This window comes from Theobroma cacao, chromosome 5 (genome assembly GCF_053813885.1).
Source record: "Theobroma cacao isolate CCN51 chromosome 5, ASM5381388v1, whole genome shotgun sequence".
NCBI classification, from domain to species: domain Eukaryota; kingdom Viridiplantae; phylum Streptophyta; class Magnoliopsida; order Malvales; family Malvaceae; genus Theobroma; species Theobroma cacao.
In genome coordinates, this window is record NC_142643.1 from 46,075,102 (window position 1) to 46,099,826 (window position 24,725).

At 35.6% G+C, this 24,725-nt stretch overlaps 5 protein-coding genes across 9 annotated transcripts; 2 read left to right on the top strand and 3 right to left on the bottom strand.

Annotated features, from left to right (window-relative positions):
- On the top strand, positions 1 to 829 carry LOC18600344 (inactive Serine/Threonine-kinase, putative (DUF679)). The gene has a single exon (XM_007030719.3). The coding sequence runs from the start codon at positions 52 to 54 to the stop codon at positions 715 to 717; it is 666 nt and encodes a 221-aa protein (XP_007030781.1). The 5' UTR covers positions 1 to 51; the 3' UTR covers positions 718 to 829.
- A 4,434-nt stretch (positions 830 to 5,263) lies between these two features.
- Positions 5,264 to 6,858, top strand: LOC18600345 (uncharacterized). The gene has a single exon (XM_007030720.3). The coding sequence runs from the start codon at positions 5,424 to 5,426 to the stop codon at positions 6,354 to 6,356; it is 933 nt and encodes a 310-aa protein (XP_007030782.3). The 5' UTR covers positions 5,264 to 5,423; the 3' UTR covers positions 6,357 to 6,858.
- A 330-nt stretch (positions 6,859 to 7,188) lies between these two features.
- LOC18600346 (pre-mRNA-splicing factor of RES complex protein) lies at positions 7,189 to 11,574 on the bottom strand. Of its 4 annotated transcripts, none has more exons than XR_001927845.2 (10): positions 11,328 to 11,574; positions 10,842 to 11,043; positions 9,902 to 10,748; positions 9,320 to 9,387; positions 9,167 to 9,228; positions 8,895 to 8,998; positions 8,124 to 8,196; positions 7,862 to 8,042; positions 7,583 to 7,722; positions 7,189 to 7,451 (listed from the first exon to the last, which is right to left on the bottom strand). XR_001927845.2 is itself a non-coding variant. In XM_007030721.3 (9 exons), exons 2-9 carry the CDS (start codon positions 11,038 to 11,040, stop codon positions 7,637 to 7,639), a joined length of 1,620 nt encoding a protein of 539 aa, XP_007030783.3. In that variant the 5' UTR covers positions 11,041 to 11,048; positions 11,328 to 11,574; the 3' UTR covers positions 7,189 to 7,636. The 4 variants fall into 4 exon arrangements, 1 of the variants encoding a protein (XP_007030783.3); XR_001927844.2 differs by having other exon boundaries at positions 10,842 to 11,048; XR_016026549.1 differs by having other exon boundaries at positions 7,189 to 7,491; positions 10,842 to 11,048.
- A 601-nt stretch (positions 11,575 to 12,175) lies between these two features.
- Positions 12,176 to 20,568, bottom strand: LOC18600347 (piezo-type mechanosensitive ion channel homolog). 2 transcript variants are annotated; one of them, XM_018121094.2, is made up of 11 exons: positions 20,268 to 20,568; positions 20,003 to 20,176; positions 19,596 to 19,829; positions 17,885 to 19,408; positions 15,016 to 17,498; positions 14,137 to 14,532; positions 13,831 to 13,989; positions 13,200 to 13,703; positions 12,956 to 13,097; positions 12,720 to 12,864; positions 12,176 to 12,584 (listed from the first exon to the last, which is right to left on the bottom strand). In XM_018121094.2, coding segments are annotated over exons 1-11 (5,898 nt in total). In that variant the 5' UTR covers positions 20,269 to 20,568; the 3' UTR covers positions 12,176 to 12,448. The 2 variants fall into 2 exon arrangements, with proteins under 2 accessions (XP_017976583.2, XP_088663095.1); XM_088806969.1 differs by lacking the exon at positions 20,268 to 20,568 and having other exon boundaries at positions 20,025 to 20,149.
- Positions 20,569 to 22,549: 1,981 nt separating this feature from the next.
- LOC148763016 (piezo-type mechanosensitive ion channel homolog) lies at positions 22,550 to 24,707 on the bottom strand. Its single transcript, XM_088806700.1, has 5 exons — positions 24,659 to 24,707; positions 24,334 to 24,414; positions 23,556 to 23,715; positions 23,319 to 23,476; positions 22,550 to 22,710 (listed from the first exon to the last, which is right to left on the bottom strand). The coding sequence occupies exons 1-5, from the start codon at positions 24,705 to 24,707 to the stop codon at positions 22,550 to 22,552; spliced, it is 609 nt and encodes a 202-aa protein (XP_088662826.1).
- Between the last annotated feature and the right edge of the window lie 18 nt (positions 24,708 to 24,725).

Genomic DNA, 24,725 nt, shown 5'->3' on the forward strand with positions numbered 1-24,725 from the left:
ATTATATCATATCCCACAAAAACAAGCAAATTAACAACAAAAGCTCTCTCCATGGTATTACCCAAAGTTAATCTTGCACAATCTGCCCACAAGGCCCTGCCAGGCTCGGCCAACCTAGCAAACCTGCTTCCAACAGGCACCGTCTTCGCCTTCCAAGCCATTGTACCTTCCTTCTCCAACAATGGAAGATGCGAAGCGGCTCACAAGTACATGACCTTGGGTGTCATCATACTGTGTTCCCTTGCTTGCTTCTTATCTTCCTTCACTGACAGCTTCGTGGGCGAAGATGGCAAGCTTTACTACGGTATTGCCACTTACAATGGACTTTACGTTTTCAACGATGATAACGATGATGCTCTCGACTTGGAGAAAGATTCCGCCAACGAAATGTTGAAGAAGTACAGACTCACTGCCAAAGACTTCGTTCATGCCTGTTGCTCCTTGACTTTGTTCTTAGTCATCGCATGCAGCAGCTTCGACGTTCAACGTTGTTACTTTCCTAATCCGGGGCCTAACGGTGATGCACTGATGACAAACTTGCCATTAGCAGCTGGGATTTTGGCTAGTGGGTTGTTCATGCTTTTCCCAACCAAACGAAGAGGGATTGGGTACGCTGACAGGCTTGAATCTGACCATGGCGATAAAAAGGAAGAGAAAGAGTCCCTGAAGAAAGGTGACAAGGAGCTACTGCCTCGCAGCAAAACTACACCTAACTAATTAATATATGATTCATACTTAAAGGTTGCTTGGGTTTGATCAGCTCAGATAATTCAGTAAGAATCGATGGACAATAAGTTGAACTTAATTGCCTAATATTCTCTTCTCCTCACGTGTGAATTGTAATTAATTATGAACAGATTCTGATGAAAAGCAATACTATTTCATAGTTAGGGTTTGTAGGGAAATGATTAAAAGATTAGTTTGGTACTTTCATGAATTGGGAAAGGAAAACTCTATTTATTCGTAAAATATTTTATATTTGAAATAAATTTTTCGTCTTGTAAATAAGTATAAGTCTTCAAAATATTTTTTGAAAATATTTAACATCAAAACAAGCAAACCCTAAACTATTAAAATTAGTTAATCCAAGTCCAGGCAGGTTTGAACTTATCAAGCTTTTCTTTTTTTAAAGTCAAGTCTAAGTCTAATTCATTCGAATCATTAATTATTATTTTTAAATATATTATAAAGTTGATATTAAATAAATTTATTAATCAAATAAATTAAATAAATCGATCAAGCTCAATCACAAAAACCTATATCTAAACTCAACTTGTGACAAGCTGAGCTCGTAGGTCTAAATAGATTGCTCGACATATGCGAGTTTGGATAGGTTACTCAACTCGTAGACATTTCTTATTTACGATATGCAATCAAATTAGAATAAATTTCGTCCATAATGGAAAAGAAGAGAATTTTTTTTTTAAAAGTGGATCTCAAATTAAAATGCTAATTGGAGAATTGAGCTTGTTGCCGAACGTGATCGTTCAAAGGGAATCACGTTCTCACTCACAAAGAACGTTTTGCTGCCCACCATTATCAATAGACAATATCCAATAATTATTAGAATAATAACCTTTAATAAATATATATTTGTCGTCACATGTTTTTTTATATGAATACTTGTTATTTATTTATTTTTAAATAATCATGCATAAATATAAATATTAATTTTTTAAAAATTTATCATGAAAATTTAGATATTTTCATCTCATTTAACGATCACGATTGCTTCTTAATTTAAATTCCAATCTTATCTTATATTATTACATATAATTATAAACATATTTATATATCTTTCTATTCGTCAATTAAAAATTCTTTTAACTTCTGTATTTTTTTATATATATTACAAATAAGGTGAACAATAAACTAGTATTGTATTTTATATTTGGATCATAAGGCCATTAACTAGAACAAATTATAGAGTGGGAATTAATTTTCTTCCAAACCCAACAAAATTTGATTAATTATGGCCAAATTGAGGACAAAAAAGAAAAATGGCATGGGGTTTTCCATAATTCTTTCTCTTATATATATATATATATATATATATTATATAATTAGTTGAAAAATGAGAGATAAAGACCAGTCAAATCTCTCTGAAATAAAGGGTTTTTGCATATCCCCTTGGCCTCACAGTGAGATTGGGGAATCATAAAATATGTGTCTTATTTAGTTCAAAATTAGATAAATAAATTTTAAAGTTAGTCTACAAAGAAATAGTCTTTTATCCCCTCTTACTCTTTCAATATTTTTCCTCTTCAAGAATATGGGAATTAACTTTTAAATCCCATAATACAACCACACAAAACTAAATATAACAAATTCTTTTTTTTCTATAATATTCTCTATGACATTGTTCTAATTGGAAAAGAATATATACATACTATAGTAGTTTTTGTTTTCACATAATATTTTAAAAAAATTAAATTATTTAGAAAATTTTAAATAATATTCTTTTATAATATTTAACTAAGTCATATTTTTATTTTGAGTCAAAATAAAACTTTATAACTAATTATTAACTTAATTAAAATGTCACTTATCATTCTATATCATGTGAAACTAATGTGACATCATGACATGCTGTAACAAATGATGATATAACATAATAACATGGTCATGTAATATATTTTACCTTCTACATTAAAGTCACATGAATGTGAAATGACAAATGATAATTTGATTAATTGTAATTAATCATAAGAGTTATTATCCAGAATAAAATATAAGTTTTAATTGAACGTAATAAAAAAATAAAAACTTATTTGTAAATTTTTAAGAACTTATTCAAGAATTATGTCTCTTTGTTTTTATTTGAAATGGAATTGAAGAGAGATAAAAGGATATGTCAGTATATAGTAAACTAAATTTGAATTTGATAGCCATCACAAAACTTTTTTCTAACGTGCATGAAAAAGACTTTACTTTGACCTATATATCTAAAAATTTAATTTTTGATACTGAAAATAAATACTACGGAAAGAGAAATTTTGTATTTTGAATAATAAATATCATAAGAAATCAATGGTATATATAATTTTTAATAATTATAAAAAATTAAGTTAATAATATCATAATTGTTACAAAATTAATTTAATTTATAATCCACACAATTTCAATAATTATATTATCAGGCAAAAATGGGAGATATAGAAAGGGACTTGGAAAAGGAGAGACAGCCAAATAATTATCCAAGTGTATTTGCTTTTCCCATGCGCATGCCTAGTCGCCTTCCACATGGTCAACGTCTCCCTCTAAGATAAGATGTGGGTGGTGCTCTGCTCTCTCCTCTTACTGAAGATAAAGAGGGTGCCTCCCCTTGACCAAAACTTTATTGTATGTAGAAGAAGAAGAAGAAGAAGAAGAAGAAGAAGAAGTACGAATTGAACACCAAAATCAATTAATTAATTCATCCATAGCTTCCACATACCATACCGCCACTGGTTTTATCGGTTGATGGACACCATTCAAGCTGACCATTCATCATCTTCAAAGCACACTTTCATGGAAACTTGGCATTGGGTTGTTTGAGTCAACTTGCCTTTCTATGAAAGCATAGGATTAAGACAACCTGATAAATTAATTACAGTGATTTACATATATATATATATAGTTCATAACTTTAGGTATTATTATTTGTTTAAAAATGTTAATCGAAATAGTATTAATTATCCTAAATTTCATTCGTAATTTGATTTTCTTCTTTCGATTTTTATATATGTACTTTACGTAAAATTATTTAATTTAAATTATCGAAGTGAAATTTTAATATAAATATTATAAATAGACAACAATTTAGTGATTGAAAACTCTTTTATAGAATGAATCGATTATTTTTAAACCACATAATAGACTACATAATAACTATTTTTCTCAAATTTTTTTTTATGGTTTGCATATTCAAGGAATATCCATAACCCAAAGCACAAAAATCCAATCAGCTTGACCCTACCTGCAAAAAAAATTTTGCCAAAGGTTTAGGGGATAAATTTGTAAGTATTTCAGTTTTTCCACAAGGCCTTGGGTCAATTTCCAGAAAACTTGCTCACTAGTGCCAAAAATATCATGAAGCTAAGAACAATTGATTGTTCTAATTATTATTAAACATGATAGAGGACTACCCTTTCAAATGGCAGGCTCTTAGAACCCAAAATATCATTGTCAATATAAAACTTTTTCTTGCTTTTGGGTATGCATTACATGTAAAGAGGATGTCCACAAGTATTTTTTTTTCTTGAAATGAAAATGAAATATTATTTATATTATTAAATTAATATATATTATATATAAATCGGAAAATATTTTCACTGTCCCATTTTCTCTTTTTTTTTTCTTTCAAGGGAAAAGTTATAATATTAAGCTGGAATCTTGGAAACCATTTTTTTCATTTTTTTTTGTATAAAAAATTATTATCCATACATTCAACATAATATATATAGGAAATTAAATTTCATTGTCAACATACACCAATTGATAATCAAAATTAACTAAAATATGCCATGAAATTATGCCAATATTTCTTTTATTTTTGTTTTTATGTTTTCTTTCATAAACTGAAAGGTTTTAGGTATTTCAATCAAGTTATAAAATATCAGTAAACTGTTGACAGTATATCTCTCTTGTTAATTAGTTAAGTCAAAGATAAAAGGATAAGAATTCATCAAAACCTCATCCACTTTTTTCAAAAATTTCAAAAATCTGAATTATCCGAATATTTATAAAAAATTATAAATAATCTAAATTGACTTATTTCGATCAATTTAGTAATTTTATTTTGATTTTAAATATATATATATATATAATCGATCCGAATTAATCGATTTCAATGTACTTATCCATTAATATATATATATATATATATATATCCAATTTTTTTAACTAAAAAATTACTAGCAACCACATATTTATTGCCTGCTGCCAAGTGCCTCATTCCATTAATTGCAAATGCCAAATTCCAACCTAACCCTTTTTTTTTCTTTCCCCTTCATTACAGATAGATAAACAGATAAAAACTAAAATCTTGTTCTTTTTTTTTTTAAAAGAAAATCCCAAGAAAAGGGTATATAGTGGAAGAAATTAATTAACAAAAGGCCAAAAAGAAAGAGAAGGAAAATATGGGTCAGATCTTAAGCGAAGGGTAAGGTCATGATTCGTGGGACCCGGCACCGTTTGCTCTATCATTACAGCTCACATTTCACGTTGGCACTCTCTTCACCATACCACACACACCTCCCCTCTCCTTTCCTTCTCTTTCCCTATCTTTGGCGTGAGGATATTATTAATACCCACATCCCCTTTCTCTTCTCTTTAGTTTCTTCATCATCAAAGAACTCTAACCCAATCCCCTCCATGACCCTTCTCTTCCTCTCTCTGTTTCCTTGTTCATCTACACCTCGCTCTTCCTTTTTGCATTGAAAATGATCATGCCTTATGACTATTCACGTTTCATGATGAAGGTCTTTTGTAGGAAGAGTGTTCATCATCGCTTTGTTTTAGGTTTGTCGTCGTCATCGTCGGGTGCTAATGTTTCTCCTCCTCCTCCTCCTCCTTCCAAATGTGGGTTAGGGTTGATAGCCAATGATACACCTAGGGTTCCGAATGTCATTGAGTCGTCGTCAGTCGTTAGGCCTGTGAGTACACCAACGAAAAAGAAAGACCCTGGTGGGATAGGGTTTATAGATGACATCGGCGGGGGTGTTGATGGTCTCATGTCGTGTACGGAGAGTTTGGGGTTTGAGAGTTGTGATGAAAGAAGGGTCGATGATGATGATGATGATAATGGTTGTGATAAGAAGAAGGATGGTGATCAACGTGTGGAGGTTTGTGATGGGAAGAGATCAGTGATGATGACGAGGGATGCATGGAGGAGGAGGAGGAGGAGTGAGGAGAAGAGGGAGAGGCAGAGTAAGAAGTTTCCACCGCCACTTTCTTCTTTGAACCAAAACGGTCAGCCTTGTTTTTATCTGAAGCCTGTGAGGACAAATGGGAGGCTGGAGTTAACCGAGGTTAGGATAGAAAGGCCTGAGATTTTACGTGCTGTTAGGCAAAATGGTCGCTTGAGATTGCATCTTGTCAGCAGTGATGTTTGTTCTAGAATCAATGAAGAAGAAGAAGAAGAAGAAGAGACAAAGCAAGAAGAACAAGAACAAGAATTGCATTTGCAGGAAGAAGAAGAAGAAGTAAAATTACAAGAAGAAGAGACGAAAGTTGAAGAATTATGGAAGTATAGAGTGAACGGGGAAGGTTTCAGGAGATGTCATGAGCTGGTTATGACCCATCATCACCATCATGACTATCACCATCATCATAGCTTGCATGTGTGGAGGCAGCCATGTGTGACAACAAGGTGAACAAAAGAAGTTTTTCAATTTTACTTGGGGGATGTGAAAAAGAAGAGACAGGTCATGTTTCTGTGTGCTTCTTTTTGGGGAATATCAATGTTTCCGTAATTTGTTGGATTAACTAAGTTGAGCAGAGAATACAGAAGGTAAAGGTTGATGTGTCTCCAGAAAATTTGAAGGTGAAAGATGGGTAATCTCCAGGCGTCAGCAGATAGAAAAAAAAAAAAAAGAAAAAAGAACAAGAAAGAAATGAGAAAATGAGTTCAAAATCTTAATTTGCCAAATTTAGAAATGTCAGTTGCTCCAAATTTTGACACCTTTTTTTCCCATTTATCTTTGATTTTTCCAATAGAATTGTCAAATACCAAAAATACCCGGATTTCCTTTCCCTTTTTTCTCTTTTTTTTCTTTTTGTACTCATGGGGTACATTTTTCATGTGTACATATATTAACATAAGCTTGTTTCTGTATACAAAGTTTGGGAAATAAAAATTGCAATAGATGTTTTACATGTGTATCCAGATTTTCCTTGCTCTTCTTTTGGTGGAAGGATTCTATGTTTCAGCCTTGGGGGGGACATTGGTCGGTTTGATTGGTCTGAGAAGACCTTGGACATGCTTCCCTCAATGAGATTACATAAGCTTGACCTACTCTTTAAATAATGGATGTGATGAATCAGTCAACTTTATGATAAAAAGGAATGGATAGCGACTCTTTGTGAAGCGACATTGAACAAGAAATGGGAAGGGTAAGGCCAGAGGCAATCATTGCTTAAAAGACGCACAAAAGTGTAAAACTGGCACTCAAAGGCATATGAAAATTTGCATTCAAGAGTCAACCATGGAGGAAAATAGCAGTGGTTTGATTCTCAAACTGAATTCAAAATGGTTAGATTCTCACACTGAATTACAAATGCTCAAGTCCACCTGCTAATATCAAACATATACAATGGACAGAGACATAAGGTAAGCATATAATATCTGAATTTTCAGCATATGAGAAGAATTTCCTGCTCTCCTAAGACTTCAGTCCCTTTGTTATTGATGGATTTCTAAGAGATTTCAAGACAAGCTTGCCACTCACTTTGCTATGGAGACTTTTCTTCTGGCAAGTTGTACCAACAACATTCATGCAGCAATGTTAACTGAAAAACAGGATTCAACTATATATAGCTTGTAAAAGATCATTATTTGAAAAACAAGATACGAAACTAAAAGGATGCAACAAAACTGTACCATTTGAGACAGCGGCAGCAAGTGAATAGCTTGGTGCTGAAAGAATGTCTTGAATCACATGTCCGACACAGACCAAAGATATGCTTCCCTTTCGGTAGCCCGTTTCTCATTTAATTTTGTGAACATTTTCTTCTCAAAACCTACAAGAAGCATAGTCGCAGATGATTAGCATTTTCAATCTAATACTAGAAATACACATTTTGAACAAAATAAAACTTAATTTCGAATGAGAATGCACTTAAAGACCAAGAATATTTCAAACAATAGAAATGAATTTACCATTACTACGATCAACTCCATCCCAGTGTCTTCCTGGTCTTATACCATATCGATTTGGTGCAGCATCTAACTTTCTTACAATCCAACTATGTGCAGGAATGTCCTGAGGAATTATAAACCCTGATTCCTTCATTTTCTCAGCATCCCCTAGGTCTCTAAGAACTGGCACAGAATGCTTTTTCTGCAACATGTGAAAACAAATATGTCAACTGAGTGTCAAACTACCTGAAATCTCATTAACATCAAACGAGTAGTTAATTACCTTGACCAAATGCGCCATAGGATCACCCCATCTTATTCTATCCTTCAACATATTGTCAAGCTCAGGGTCATCCCTGTAAGTAGAAGTTGTAAATATAAAATTGCTATATGCAGCAAAACTAGTGAAAAAACATCTCAATCAAGCAGAAGATATGAACATACAAATGCTCTACATAGGAAGTTGAAGAAAGAAATCAATAACTTGTAATGTTCTACCCATGAAAATGGATAGTTCTTTTTAAACTCTCCCCGCTTTTTCCCCAACTTAATTCATATTTCCGGTCTAAGAGGCAAAAAATTAATTCTCTTTGTCTTCTGGCTTCTTTTCATCTGATATATCCCTTAATCATAACAATTGCACCTTGTATATAGAACCAAAAGAAAAAACTCTATGACCTTTCCCTACTGTAGACTATTTAAGTAACAACAGAGGAAAGGAGGCACCCTAAAATCCCAAATAGCAACAACATTGATAGTGATAGTGATAAAAAAACCGGTCTTAGCATGCAAAAAAAAAAATTCAGCACCCCGTAGTTATCCCGTGTAATGCACTACCAGGACTCCGCTGCGAGGCACTGTGCTCATGTTACAGAATCATTTCCCCCTCAAGCATAAGAGATATACAACAGCAAATTATTAAAAGTTTATATCAATGAAGAAGGTTCAAATGGGGAAATATGCAATGCTATCTACTGCTCATTTCCTAACATGAAATCCCAATTCAAGCCAAAGAACTACAACTCAAAACATTGTTTAGTATCAATTATTTTACCTGTTTCGAGCAAATGGCTTATCCTTCTCGTGTTCTAATTCTTGCAGCCTAGCTTCAGTTTCCCGCTTTTGGGCTAAGCCTTTGCCCCACTCCAATTCTTTCTCCTGATAAAGTACATAATAGTTGACTATTAATTCTAGTCCTCTAAGAATAAAGTAAATAATGAAGTTCATGTTATTGTGGATATGCAGCGTTACAATTGGCTACAACAATCATGATGAAGAAAAAGAAAGGTAATTATGAACTCTACAGGTAACGTTTCTGCATTATACCTTGGGCTTATCCTCCCCTTTTCGTTTTGACTTCAGGAACTCTTCCTTTGATATACGCTCCCCTGCACACATTGACAAAGGGATGGTGTCAGACAGATGAAAGCATACATGTGTTTTCAACTTAGGTATCACTTAAAATGCCTTTTCCTTTACCTTTTGTCTTATCACGATATACAGGTTCAGCTCCTCGTCCACTTATAGATGGATCCATCTCCTTAAACCTGAAAAACACAAATTATGTCAGAAAAACCAGAGGCTAAAGAAATTAAACGCAATGCAAAAAACAAACTGACTAAAAGGATCACTAATGATTAAAAGTCACGAGGTCTTTCATCTGGCTAGTAAACAACTCTCCTTAGTTTGCAAGCAATACTATATTACACCCCTCTTTCAGTTCATCACCAGAGGTATTTCACCGTTCTTATCTTGGAATAACCCATAAGTCCCCTAAAACAGGTTATTAAAGGAGCACCGCAACACATCAATGATGTCAGTCAGGTCTCAATGCCACATGCAATAATTACTATCAACAAAAAGAAGCAGCAGCTTCTGCAGTTTGCTCTAAAAACAAAATTGGCTAAAGTCTGCAATTGAACTCAAGGGCAGTCATGCATTGGTGAGTACCTATAGCATAAGCCATTTGTATGAACATTTCAATGATGGAAAATGTAGCATACCAACAGAGAGAATTTCAGAAAAATGAATTATATCTAGATACTTAAACAGAATAGGTACCTTAACCAGTCATCCTTCTTGGTTTTAGAAATTTCTTCCCGGATTTCACTGCCAGAAATTAATCCAGTTTTTGGTTGCTCCTTCAAGGAAGCTGGACCAGTTGATTCCTTCCTATGTTTCCTTGGAGGGGAGAGATCTGAATCATTAACAACCTCTGATGTTTGAGGACGAGATCGTCTTGGTGGGGACATATCCGGCTCAGGTGATGGTGTATGGTGGCGTCTCGACCTTTTCCGTAGAGGCAACAGATCAGTATCTTTTCTCGTTGGCTTCATTCTGCGTTCTGGTGAAGGTGAGTCATTTCTAGCCCTCCGTTTCCGGGGTGGTGACAAATCAGTATCTGATTGGTTCAGTACAGGTTCTGGTGAAGGTGTGTCATTCCGAACCCTCCGTTTCCTCGGCGGAGATAAGTCAGAACCTTCTTTCGCAGCCTTAACTAGAGGTTCTGGTAAGTCAGTCCGAGATGGCCTCCTACGAGGAGGTGATAAATCAGCATCTTCTCTTGCTGATGGTGTGTCATTCTGAACCCTACTTCTCCTTGGTGGTGATAAATCAGATTTCAAGCCAGGGGATCGTGGTTGTCTCAGAGGTGATAAATCCTCAATTTCTCTTTCAGAGTTTGAATGCCTAAGCCCAGGTTCCGGAGAAGGCGTGTCATTTCGAGCCCTCTGCCTACGAGGAGGGGAAACATCAGAATTAGGATCCAAAGTATTGGTGCGTTTAGGAGAAAGCGAAACCCAACCACTACCATCCTCAGCAATTGAGTTTAACCCCCTCGTCAACCTAATCTGCTCCAGCTTTTTCATTCTTTTTACTTCTATATCTTCATCCACTAATGGCTTCTCATCTAGAAAACAACAAAAGTACACAACCAATAACTAATCATCATTAATTCAAAACCCAAGGAGAGAAACAAAGAGAGAGAAAATTTTAAACTAACCGGGTGAATCATTGCCATCATTGTCTTCTTCGAGGTTAACAGGTTTTTGCCAGACTGGATCTTCATCAACAACGAAAACGCCTGAGGACTCCGGTTTGGCTTTCGCCTTCTTCTTCTTCCTTTTCTTCTTCTGTTCCTCTTCCTCGTTTTTCGACTCGTATCGCTTTAGATATTCCTTCAGTGAACTAGAAGTTGCCATTGGCTTCCCTGCCCAAATTCAGTACAATTATTAGTACTACTGAAATTACGCTATAGTTTCGAGCATTCTTCATTGAGGCAAAAGATCAAACACTTTTCAAGATAAAAACTTTGGGGAAAATAGACAGCAAAGAAACAAGGCCAAAGTAAACCAATTTAAATTCGAAAGGAATTAATGTGAGGACCAAATGAAATTCAAATAAATTTTTAGTAAATTTGACACTGGTATCGATTAATAGAAATCAACGAAGAATACAAAATAGGGATTGCTCGAGAGAAAGAGAGTACCAAAGCTGTAAGGGTTTGGGGATTTGAAGAGCCGACAAATCTCTCAGTTCTCTGTTATCTCTTTTGCTTCCACCGGGAAAATTCAATTTTCTCACGAACCAAACAAGGAAGAGAAAATTGAACGAAGACAAAGCGAATCAGCAGAAGAGGCTGTGGCAGCACGCGTTTGATCAACTTTGCCTGTAAGAATTCTTTTCATTTTTATTAATATTTTTGTTAATTGTTTTTTCATTTTTGTAAGCTTTTTTCAAGGAGAACGGTCTAAAGGAGGATTTCTTTTTAAAAATATTATTTATTTATCTTTTGAAATATAATTTTTTTAATTATTTATTTATTTTATAAAATGTAACAAAGATAATATAAACTAAAGTGCATGGTATCATATTCGTAATAAATCAAACGGTATTTTTTTTATAATCAAGATATAATATAGTTTTATTAATATTATATTATATTATATGTATTTAATATCATATAATGTTAATAATTAAGATAAAATATCTCATTCTTAAATTTTAATTTAAATCTCAAATTTTTACCAGATATAGATCCCGTTAATCAATTATTAATATTTTTATTAATTTAATGACACAATGATATTAAAAAAATAATTATATTTTTTATTAATTTTAAAAATTATTAGTATATAATTTTTATTAATTTTTAAAAAAAATAAGAGAATGGGAGCACCAATAGTTGCTTTTTTAAAAAAAATTATATAATAATAAATTTTTAAATTAATAAAAAATATTTTAATTGTTTATTTGTTAATAATGTTCATACATTTGGAGCAGAGTGTTTATTTCAAATGTTAATAGTTTTATTTGAAATTTCAACGAGAGGGATAATTTACCTAATAGTTATTTCTTAACAGACCTTTAATACATATATTAAAGATGCCAAAATTGTATTTTGAGTTAATTTGAGCACTTAAATTTTTGCAAATGTAGAGTCCTCTCGAGTAGTTAACAAACCTATACATGAGTGAGGAAGAACAAACAAAACGAAACTTTACAGATCACTCTTCTAGCTTTGTAAGCTTGTAAACGAATTAAACTGCAAAAACCCAATGCCCCAAATTTGGCTGTTGGCTGTTGCTGATGATGATGATGATGATGTAGCTAGTCAGGCTTGGTGTACTCCAGCAGCATATGGGGGGATCGATAGATACTAACTAGTGTCCAATAGAGGACCTCTTCCACCTCAAGCTCGCCCTCAGCTCTTGCTGCATATATATCTTCACATATTGCCAGCAACCTGAGTGAACCAACACCAATATGTCAGCTTGTTTCAACGTCAATGTTGGAACAGAATTAAAAGCCCCAGGGTTTTTGTCAGTGTCAAGCTTCAGCGGCATTGTTTTTGTTTCAGACATGAACTTGCATGTATTACCTGTCACAAGAGGGGAGGTTCTCAAATTGTATTCTCATTCTCAGATCAGAGCATTGTAGCCTGATGAAACGGCCAACAGCTAACACAAAGGTTATGTACAGACCCCATATGCTGAATTTGCTTAGTGTGTCCCCGATGATTCCCTCTGACCAAACAAACATATGTAGAAGGGGAATCAATTGACGTAAAAAGGAGAAAAGATAGTGCAACGTTATGATCACTCTTTTGGAACTTACGTGGTGTTTCTTCAGATACAATGATGGCCATTGGTCCTGCAAACTCACCACAGCCTGTTCCATCCGAGGCACCAAGATCATAAAAAGACCACCATTCTGGATTCCCACGGTTGAGAACCAGATCCCCACTTATCAGATCTACCTGTAAAATGTACTTTGTTTAACGTTGTCTCCACAGACGGATAGCACAGCATATGAATCTAACTGACAAGATTTGCAAAACAAGGTATTGAAAATGACATACCGCCTGTTCGAGAAACCGAACATCACCAGAGCCAGTAACCCGGAAGTATCTTGGATAGATGTTAAACATCCTAAAACTATTGGCAGTACCATTAAGAACTCGCATCACTTCTGCTGATTGAGGAAGATCCTGATCTGCAACAAGCAATTCATGTTTCACAACCTCCTTCCCTCTAGGTCTATCTCTTGTGAATTGCCAGGAGAAAACAATGTTCATGCTCCACCCTAGAGATTTGATGTATCTGGCCTGCACCACTGGGGGAACAAGCCACAGGTTGCTTGCATCAGGTTGGCAGCATATGAGTTGAATGTCCACTTCATTGTAATTATCTAAGTAACCTTGAGGATCAAGATCAATATGCCGTTTTACTTCATTCCATGAGATCTTTTCGCACAAAGTGGTCTCAAACAAGGTAAGCCTTCCACTATTTGTCTTTATATCAATCCGAACACTGGCTTCTCTAATGGGGTTTGCAATATTTGTAGGGTTACCGCTACTGTACATCTGTCAAAACACAACCCCGGCCCCCCAACAATATATAGTTCAGTGGGTGATGCTGGGGAGTTTTTCCAGCAAATCTAGAATTTGCTTCAGAACTTCAAAAGCTAGAATTGACTTTGAGAATTCTTACCAGAATAGGGGCCCATATCACACATATCAGTATGAAGAACAAGCATATGCCATTGCAAAATTTGGTCATTTTTGTCTGCCTTTGCCCTTGTTGGTGTTTAGCTCTATTTAGATCTGCATCACATTTGACAAGAAACAAGCTTCCATGGATATCCTCCAACTAGAGAGAAAGTAAATATTAGATCCAAAAGTAATGAAGCTTGCAAGTTTTGTGAAGGAAAAACAACTGGATTTCAGGAAAAGGAACTTGTAAGTATGAGTGTGCTTCATGTATGTAGCAGAAAGTTGCTAGGTGGTCTGGACTTACCTTCAACCAATCATACATGGTCAACGATGTAGTTGTGCAAGACCAATCAAGTACACATCGAAGTTCATAAAGGAATGGCAGAGCACGATAAATTCGGAAACCCAAGAAGTTAGTCTGAGAAATGCTACTTGTTAAAAATTGCCTATACAAATTGCTTTCATGTGGAATCCCAAAGCGAATTTGTATGGCCTGCAGAGCCAGGGAGATCAACTTCATGAGGTAAATAGCGCGGAGCGCAAACTTTCTCGCATGTTTGTCTGAAGGCTCCATGTGCCAAGCGTAGTTTGTGATAGAGTATGTGAAGAGGACAAGAGTGAAAAGATAGAAGATAACTTTCCCAGTGGCAAATGAGCAGAGGTAAATGATGCGATCGAGCACAATCAAGAAAAAAATAACCTGCAATGGGGAAACAAATCTCTAACCTTTTAAATCATCAACTTACAGAAGGTTTAAGATGGAGAATTCTGGTATGATACAGAAGCATGTTTCACATACAGACTAAAGGGAAAGAGGGGTGCATTCCCATATGTTAATATCAAATGTTCATACAGTTGATCGAACTGAGTGATACAAGCACCAGAAAAGAGTTCATTTTAAGCAATACATGATGTTTTCTGGATAGACATTTCTGTGTCATGTGATCATTTTTATAATTTAGATTCACAGTTACAAGACCACAACAAAAGTACATAGAATGCTGTCATCATAGAATCCTAGACCTTATCCAGGAAATCAGATGCATGGTGATAGGTCCCACTTTTTTAATACTTACACATTCAACTGCTATGTAAAGTAGCAGGTCTTTAACTCTAGAAAATGGCTTAAAAAGGAACTTCAATTATAAAATTTTGATGAATGTGTCAAGAGAAAGAGGAATACCATTAAGATAAAGACAAACTCCTTTGGGAATTGATCTTCATACTGATATACTTCAAGGAACTCACTGTTATTTTTTATAACTGATTGGTAGAAAATTGCCACCAAGAAGAAAACAACCAAATCTGCACAAAAGACATAGGCATACAGATCTACATCTTTCTTACCTCCACCAATTACAGAAAGTATCATGTAAGGGAACCCTATTTCTTTAAAAATACCAGCGTGGTAAGCCTCTAGAATCTCACTGGTTACATCAGCTGCTGGAGTTAGTGACCTTTGCCATTGTGGAAAGGAAGATTTCCTTGAAGGGGAGGCATATAACACCTCAAAAACAGCCAGAGCTACATTTACATTTTCTGGACTTCGTTCAATGCTTTGGACTCGAACTCTACTTGCCGGATAATTATTGAGGTTCTCCCTGCATCTTCTATCATGCATGATCTTCAGCAACTTGTTCATTTTTGATTCAATTGTCTCTGGTTGAATGCATTCCTCAGGTGGTAAGTTGACTCGCATAGATAGCTGCACAAAGTAAGGAGGAGTTTCTGCTCCCTGCGTTAGAGATTTCCAGTACCTGTAAGGGTTTCTAATCAACACTTCCATCACATTTCTTATAGGTAAAAGCAGTCCCTTTATTCTCTCAATGAAACCAAAATTGTATGCAGCCATTTCCTGGTAATCATTGTTTTTAGTAAAGCTGAACTCTGTTGCTACTGCCCATTCACCATCGCTGGCAGTTATGGCAGACTGTAAGAGAGTAAACAAATACACTAAAAAAAGAGGCCAGTGGCTGATCACAAAAGATGACATGATCTTGAGTGCAGGAAATCCCAACTCCTGAAGCAGTCTGGCTTCGAAAATCATCCCGCAATGTTGTATGATGATTTGATATAAGTATTGAAGCAAAATACACACCTCGGTGTAAATTAGCATAATAACCCAGAACATGTTGCTTGGACCAGTGTTTACACAGAGAGCATATAAGAAGAGAGCCGCAAGATAAACCATAGAAAGCAAGCTAAAATTCCATAGGAAAATCAGAATAAAGCAACAGTAACAAACAACATCATTATTTGATCTCATTTGGTCCCAAATATAGTGGAGTATGATCCTGATTTGTAGGCATGCAACATTAGACATGTTCCTCTCACTATCAGATTGTATGGAATGTGATTGTTCAATATGTTCACTGCCAAAATCCTGATTCTCTATCTCGTAATATACCTCATCATCTGAAGAATGCTCAGGTAAATCTGGTTTTCCATGTTCAATGTTCAGGAAGTTCACAAGATTCATGACTGCTATGCTACCAAGAGATTGCACATGTGAAACCCCATCACCTATCAGTTGTACTGCTGATATTAGTGGATTTCTCTTGGATTTGGATATTCCCTGAGGTCTTACATCAGAATTGAAGAACATGTTATCTTTAGTTGTGTCCTTCAGTTCAGTGATCTCAAAAAGCGAATCTGTTGACTGCTTTCTGGAGTCCACTGCAGACAGAACTCCAGTTCTTTCACTTCTAGGAGATTCATTTGTATCATGAGTAAATACCAAATCAAGGCTTAGAGTACGATCCTTTTTCTTGAAACCGGTATCCCTTTTGTCAGGGGTAGTCTGAGCCGGATTGAGATTTACAGAAGGGTTCCTTTGTCTATTATCTTTGCCTTTAGGAAAGGTGTTACCACAATTAGTGGTGCTCATGCTGTGAAGTTGGATCTGCAAGTTGAGCATCTCTGATTTGATCTTTTCCACTTGTGAATTGCGTGTGCGCTTCTGCTCCTCAGATTTACGTATGTGTCGCAACTGTGCAGTCTTCCATGCAGCCCTCTTCTCCTGCTCACTCACTAAAGCACCAATCTGTTCGGCTTCAAGATAATTTGACACATAATCAAACTCCAAGGATGAAAACATGTATGACTGAAGTGCAACCAGCATAAATATTACAATCTCAACAAGTGCAAATCTGGATGGTATTTGAAATCCATATTTATACAAGCCAATCACTTTGCTTATGCGATCTACCATTTCACATTTCCCTTCACAAAAATCACCCACAAGAGGAGACTGATATGCAAGAGAGAGGACAATTAGAGCAAAGTTGTAAATCCGCAAGAATTTGAAGATGCTATTCTTCTTCTTTAGTATCTGAAGCCTTATTCGGAAGAAAACTAGAGCAAATCCAAGGTATCCAAGGTGAAGAATATCATACTCTAGGGTTCCCGTGATCAAAATCAAAGCAAGCACAAGATCCAGTAAATGACAATAACTGTAAAGCCTCAGGTAGTCAAGAAATGTCCACAAGACTTTTGTTTCAAATGAGAGATCACTCAGACCAGATGCATGTTTAGAATGAGACATCATTTGCTTATATGTCTGAAACTCTGAGAGACTGGACAAGCGGTCAGCACGAAGTTTGAGACAAGAAAACATGAAAACCGCATAATAGCTGATAAGCATTCTGGGATCGTCTACTATGATTCCTGCAAAAAGTTTCATGAATGGTGGAGTCAATATATGGAAAAAGAAGCTATGCCAGTACATACAAACCCATGATGCTAAATAGTATGACCATTGAAGGTAACAAATTATAAGATAACCATGGTTGACTCCTAACCATAAGCAGAAATTGCTTTATCTCATATAAAAGAGTACTTCTGCTAGTATGTAAACTCCAATTAGGCCTTTGGAGCAATGCAATTACTCATTTTATATATACAAGATAAATAACTATCCTCTCTTATGATGCTTGAAACAGAAATTAAAACCATTATCAACTTGCTTGTGTTGAGGTTTAAAGCAGTTTATATATAAATGAAGTAACTTTGCCTACTAACCCACTATGCAGAGCATTTCATAGGAGAGATACCTAGCCAGCAATTTTTGCAGTAGTCAAAGTGAAGATCAGAGCTTCTCCAACAGTCATTGCAAAGCACTTCAGCCTTAGCCGGAGAAAGATGCTTCCAAGAAGTCAGATTCAACCAAATCGCCAAGTACTCGAGGGTGAAAACAGAAGCAAACAAGAAAACAAACATTGGCCATACTTTACGTATGAACTGCCGATTTAAAAGAACACAAGCAGCAAGTGATGCAATATAAAGCAAAGAAATAGCATTCAGCACAGCAAAGCTGGCAAGAAGCAAAGCAATCATGTTAATCTCAAGGCCAAAGATACTAAACATATTCTCTATCCAGAACTTCAAATATATTTTCAGGCTAGCCTTCTGCATTGCCAGCCTCTCCTTTCTCAAGACATGAATTTGCCTTCTATTCCACTTATGGTTATCTTTGGAACTTTCCTGTAAGCACCTGTTTGATTGGTTTTTGCTTTTATAGCCTCCTATGGGATCCATACCTTGAGAAAAGCTGGTTTTAAGAGATGGCCATGAATGGCTTCTTGCTTTATACTTTTTTCCTAATAGTGGATTGGCATCTAAACCTTTTCTTTCTCCGGTAAAAATGGTGGCTTTGTTTGGAGCTATTTCTGATGACATAAACAAAGCACAAGGGTCCTTCCACCATTCTCCATTTTCAAAGTTGCGGGGCATCTTTTCCAACCAACGAGAGACATTGTACTGCATAATACATGCAACAATAACCAGCACTTTTCCTCTCAAGCCTGATTCTACACCCAAGAAACCAGGTTTGTACACCTGCAAGCCCAGGAAAAATGAAACAGAAGAGTGCTTTTGACCAGGGAACATCTCAGCCCTGTAACCCCACATCTGGAAAGGATACTCAAACATCACAAGCAATGCTGAGTAAACCAGAAAGAGCTGCGAAGGGATGTGAGAAGCTTTTGGTGCAATTGAACAAATGACTAATCCGAAAAGGTAGGAAAACCCAAATGCACTAATTGGAGACAAAGATGCATAAACTATGGCAAGATATAGTATCTTTTCACTGTGCCAAATTAGAAGACGCTTGAGAAAAGTAGAAGCTCCAGTTTCTGGCACATCATCCCTTAGTTTGAAGTATTTGCTCTGCCTCCTCTCATAACTGTATAGTTGCATCACAATTAACACAGCTAAGGACTCCCAAATGTTTTTCAACATTGAAGCCTCTGGGTTATAACCAAAGGCAGAAGAAAGATCAACCATCCTAGACAACCATTGCCGAAGCCAAGGGAACACACATAACCCATATATGAACAAAAACACTGCAACAGCATAAATTTTCAGGGGTAGCCAAAGGTGCTTTACTGTCTTCCCTGCAAGTTGTCTTCCGGTCATCCACAGTAAAAGGAAGAACAGGTAACCAAATGAAGAATAGTTAGGTGTTACTAAGTAAACTGTGAGAAGGATTGTGAGAAGGACAATGTAAGTTCCACATGATCGATACAGTGATAGAAACTTCTCACCAATTGCATTCAGATATGATCCTATTATTCTTTCTGTAAGATCAAACAAAAATGCAACCAATAAGATCCTTAATAATTTTATTCCAGTTATTATGATCAAAACAGAAATATGTAACTTGGTGTGTGTGTGTGTGAAGGAGATTCAAGGCACTTATATTCATGGCAGAGAGAAGATCAAAGCATGCATTGTCAGATATCTTCAACCTTGGATGAGTAATACCATGAGAAAAATTAGTTTCCTGGCTCTCCCCTGAGGCTCTAGTATAAACTGACAAAATAACAGATTTGAGCAAACCAGCTCTCAAGATGCTAAACCCAATTGGAGGCCAAGGAGTGTGTTGAACGATTGCTGAAAACGAGAGCAACATTTCAAACCCATGATTATGAATGGCAGAAAAGCATGCAAGCACAGCTATCTTCAGTAAGTCCCCAGAATTAGCATGAGTAAAGGAACCTACAGCATATCATCATCAAATATTTATATGTATTAATAAATTATCCCTATGTACCCATCATTGACCATAAACATTAAAATTATAAAGGAAATCTATGAATTTAAGTATTTCTCCAAAAGAAACAACTTGCTTGTACACATAAATAGATGAGGAAAGAGCCTAATACACCTACCTAGTTGTGAGAGAATTCTTACAGCAATCGAGTCTTTCTTCTCCATGGCAGTGGAGAGCAGATTAAGCTGAAGAGCATATAATAGTGTGAAATGTGCCTCACATAAAAGAAGTAGGCATTGCCTTATTTTCCTTCCAACAGTGTGGCTTAATAGAAATATCAAGAAAAAAGCCACTGAAATATAAAGCAGAAAGGTCATAGTTAGTATAACTATATTCTTTTCTAATAAAATTGCAGAGTGAGAAAATATGGTGACTCAACTTACTATATAAGGCATGAATGAGGCCAGGTTTTAATGCAATAAGAAACAATAGCAACAGTGCTAGAGCACGAGAACTTTTGCGCAGTCCCCATACTATTGTAGCTACAATCAGTACCTTTGTTTCTTCTCTCTCTGAAATGGAAGAACCAATGTGAAACTATTGTTGGGAACATTCATAAGAAGCAGATGCAAGAAGAGGATTTAACCTTGTGCTGAAAACTAAAACAAGAAGCATAATAACAAGCAACAGTGAAGAATAATTTAGTAGCGAAAGATGTAATAAGAGGGTTAAGAAATTATAGCTACCAGGTAACATTGGCAGGTAAACATGGCAGCTGACATTTTAAGCTAATATAAGCAAAGAGTTCAACCGTTTGATAGTCCAAGAAAAGGAGACTTGAAATGGAAGAAAGATCTAGGATGCATTTTATTTCATAGAAAGATGACAAAGACAGACATTTTCACCTTAATTAAAACAGATTATGCCATGCTTTAAGTAAAAGAATCCTAGGTAGGAATCAATAGACTTTGCGGTTTCCTCACCATCTAAAGTGGAATCATCACTTGAAGATGGCCCATCCCTGTCAGACAAGTACAGGAAAACAGAATTGTTCACAAGATTACTCAAAGCAACAAGAACCCCTAGGCTAAATTGTGCCAGTAGATAAAATCCTGGGATAGGATAGTGCCATAAGCCAATAGTTTCCCAAATATCCATGTCCTGCAATCATTTTTTCCCAAACACCTTATGTCAAAGATTATATGATTATATCAAATGCAGTCAGAGAATACAAGCAAGAATACTACCTGCCACTCTTCCTTATTAAGAACAGTGAAAGCTATGTTGAAGATGTATGTGCTAACAGCCCACAAGAGAATGAAAACAAGGAGCAAGCCATTTAACCGGTGCAAGTGATACATGGAGGGGAAGACATATAGAACATAGCCAACATATGCTAGAAGTCCAAATGCACAGAGACTTGCAAAGTGGAAACTCCAAAAAGACAGAGCAAGCAAGGAAATCTGCCATATTCAACATTGAATACTCTTAAGAACACATAATCCAAATTCTGCTGGTACATTTTGCAACTACAAGCAAGACAAAAACAACCTCCACGAAGTTACTAAACTCTGTCCAAATGAATTCTATATGGAAGAAATTACAAAAAGGTTTGAAACAACTCTATGATCTGTCACACTCACTAAATACATTTACAGGCAAACATTACTAATGACCCTGTTATCCACTGATGTCTTCTATAGCTGGTAATGGTTGAAACAAAAACAGTTCTCATGGGACTCACCCCTACATACAGGAAGATAATACATAAATGAGGAAAGTTCTATAAGAGAAAAGAAATATTGCAGTACAGTACTTACTGGAAAACCATAAGTAAAGAAGTTAATGCCAAATGTCCGTAAGATTGGTCTTCTCAACAAAATATTAGTGTGCCTAACCCCAGATCTGCAAAGCATTAGCCAGAGAGAGAGTTAAAACTACGCATTTTAGTGTATTTCATGAGATGCACAGAAGTTTTAGTTAACCAATCAAATGTTATGTAATGGTAAATATCAAAACAACTTTCTTATGGTTCTGGATATCATGCTGAATATCAAACTCATGAATACAAGGTGTGCATGTTTTGACATTTTTTTGTTTCTGAAAACTTCAAAACCAAAACCAACCACAATGTGTTTAACAAATCAAACCAAACTGGTAAGTTAGTCTAGATTGGATAACCACCCGCTTCAAATACCTTGATTCACGAATAAAAAACGAATGCTTTGAAGGAAGAAGTTGCTCAGTCAAGCTGCTTGCTCTTGTGGACATGATGAAATCCATTTCTATAAGATCACATCTAATCCAAGATAGCTGCCAAATAAATAGAGAATTACAGAAATGAATAACTTATATCTACAGTTAAGAAAATGACAATCAAGGTCATAGATCAATAATGAAACACAATGGACACAATAGCTCCGAAGTTCAGCACCAAGTTATACTCACAATGATGTAAAAGAGTAGAAGAGAAAGACCAGAACAAACTTCTGACCACTCTGACTTGGCAGATATCTTATAGAGTCCAATGAAATCAGCTAGCCACTGAAAGATCCCAGAAAACTCCATGGGAAGTTGGTATACATAAAGCAAGATGATGTTCAAGCCCGCATACAACAGAAGATACCTCCAAGACCTTGCAAACCAGACAGCAAAAGGTTACTAAGTGAACCAGATAACATTAAGTATATAATCTGATCAGCCAACTATAGGAGTTATAACATACTTACCTGAAAAGGCCAAGAAAATTGCTTGTTAAAGACCAATCAACAAGTCCAATACTACTACAGATGAAAAATGGTAAAGAAGCCCAAGAGGGACGACTAATTCCCACACCAAGCTGTACAGCAGGTAACAATAAGCAGCATAAAACCCTGAGATGGGAACCTTCCAGGAAAAGAAACAAGAAAGAGAACTTCAAGTCAAAATCTAAGGCATATGTAATTTTATATAGGAATGGGAGACATCAAGCTGTAACTCAACAACATCAAATTACTCCAAACATGGTTGAAGAACTCAAGTGATATAAGATAAAAAAGCAAGTAAACTTCTAATGTTTTGACTAACTCAAACCAAACAAATACCTATCAACTTTCTTAATGAGAAAACTGGATTGAACTAAAATTCAAGATTTACTTAAGACAATCATACACTAAAATTAACCATATTAGTAAAGCGTTCATTACACAATGGACCATCCAAGAAGAAAGCATTAAGTTTTGATCCTTTCAATATCAAACAAGAGGGCTTCTGGTACAAAATCCTTAGGTTTAGTTCCAAGGTCTAGCACTTGCTTCAGATGATTTTCTATGAACAAATTGATGATCTATTAAACTAGTATGCATATATACCAATTACCAACCAAACTGCATTTGTTTTCATATTTTTCTTTTTGAAAGAAAGGAAGGGTAAATCCAAAAGTGTATGAATTCATAAACAGAAAACAAAATGGAAGTAATAAGAGAATTAGTAAGATGGTAATACGAATGGTGTACCTATATGTAAGATAAAGGAATATAGATGCCCCCAAAAAGAAACTCTCTTTGGATCCATGCCATATCTACTACCATAGATTTCATATAAAGCAACTAAAGCTGCTAGTACTTGTACTACCAAGAAATATGTTACAGATGGAAAGGTCCAAGACTGATCTCTGCAAAATCATCCCATTTTAATGTGTAAATTATAGAGAAAACGGAACAGAAATTACTTACTTCATGCATTAGATTTACCTTAGGAAACCGATTAGCCTTGCCCATTGAGCATCAGAAATGCTCCACTGGTCTTCTTTCATGACCCAAACAATGTGAAATATGGCGTGTGATAGAACAGTTAGCAAGGAAAAGATAAGGGTATACCATGATAATGCAGATTGCCTTTGGAACCGAAAACCTATCACACAACAAAAATACTTAGAAATTCTAGTCTTAGAGAATGAAAATGATTCTGAATCAGAGGGGGGCAAAGATTGTACAAATGAAAAACACTGCTGTGCTTCACGCTAAAAATCCTTCTGAACAACTATCTGTGCTCTTTTGTTAGTCATTTATGACATGAATCAAAATGTACTGAAGAACTAATCAAATTATTAAAGTACTCTAATCAAGAATAGGACTCCAAATTTCTTTCTTATGAACTATTCCAACTGTTGACAATATTGAAATGGAAAACGTCAAAAATCAAGATGGAGAGAGAATGTATGGCAAACAGAAAGACAAGTTGAAGTATTGACAATTGCCAAGGTTAACCATGGTTGCTTTTAGAAATTGAAAGGAACACAGTTACTTCCAGAAATGAATTCCTGATTAAGCCCGATATACAAATAAATACTAACAACTCAGGCTTTGTATCTCTCGCCTCACATGCAAGCAGAAGCCCTCCTTCCCCGCAAACAATAGGATTTAAATAGTCTCAGAAAAGGAAGAAATAAACCTTCGTGCTGCAAACTTTTGCAGACAAAATTGTCAGGATTAACAATAGAAGACAGAAATAAACTACTAGACTGCTTACCAATTTTTGGAGCTGCATACTGAATGAAGAGAAAGGCTAACAGATCAACCAGAGATATCAAACTCCAATCTAGCAAAGCAGCTGCCACAAGAAAATGAACACAGTTTACAGTTTTTATCTTTTGTTTTTGTTTTTGTTTATTTACTGCTCAAACATTTGGCTGGGTTTCTCTTAGCTAATCCTTTTCACTTACAGATGGAAACATTTTGCTGCTTTCATTATCTTAAAAATGGAATTGTCAATAAGAAAAACAAACCCACATTAAATTTCTCTGACAAGAATGAAAAAATTGCTATGAGAACTCGAGTGGTGCATGCATGCAAACCTGTCAAAAGAAGCAGAGGCAATACAAATCCACTGAGGAACTTCCCCATACTAACCCCTCGTTTGAA

Excerpts from the sequence above, each read along its gene's own strand:
- LOC18600344 (XM_007030719.3), top strand. The coding sequence starts at position 52 with ATGGTATTACCCAAAGTTAATCTTGCACAATCTGCCCACAAGGCCCTG.
- LOC18600345 (XM_007030720.3), top strand. The coding sequence starts at position 5,424 with ATGATCATGCCTTATGACTATTCACGTTTCATGATGAAGGTCTTTTGT.
- LOC18600346 (XM_007030721.3), bottom strand. The coding sequence starts at position 11,040 with ATGGCAACTTCTAGTTCACTGAAGGAATATCTAAAGCGATACGAGTCG. Across the intron at positions 10,749-10,841 it reads TGATGGCAATGATTCACCCG|ATGAGAAGCCATTAGTGGAT; the intron begins GTTAGTTTAAAA and ends GTTGTTTTCTAG. Across the intron at positions 9,229-9,319 it reads ATATCGTGATAAGACAAAAG|GGGAGCGTATATCAAAGGAA; the intron begins GTAAAGGAAAAG and ends CAATGTGTGCAG.
- LOC18600347 (XM_018121094.2), bottom strand. Across the intron at positions 17,499-17,884 it reads CTGCAAAAATTGCTGGCTAG|GAATCATAGTAGACGATCCC; the intron begins GTATCTCTCCTA and ends AACTTTTTGCAG. Across the intron at positions 14,533-15,015 it reads AGTTTGTCTTTATCTTAATG|GTTATTTTTTTCTTGATTGT; the intron begins GTATTCCTCTTT and ends TCCCCATTGCAG.
- LOC148763016 (XM_088806700.1), bottom strand. The coding sequence starts at position 24,707 with ATGGGGAAGTTCCTCAGTGGATTTGTATTGCCTCTGCTTCTTTTGACA. Across the intron at positions 24,415-24,658 it reads GCCTCTGCTTCTTTTGACAG|CTGCTTTGCTAGATTGGAGT; the intron begins GTTTGCATGCAT and ends TTCTTGTGGCAG. Across the intron at positions 22,711-23,318 it reads TTCCTTTATCTTACATATAG|GTTCCCATCTCAGGGTTTTA; the intron begins GTACACCATTCG and ends TTTTCCTGGAAG.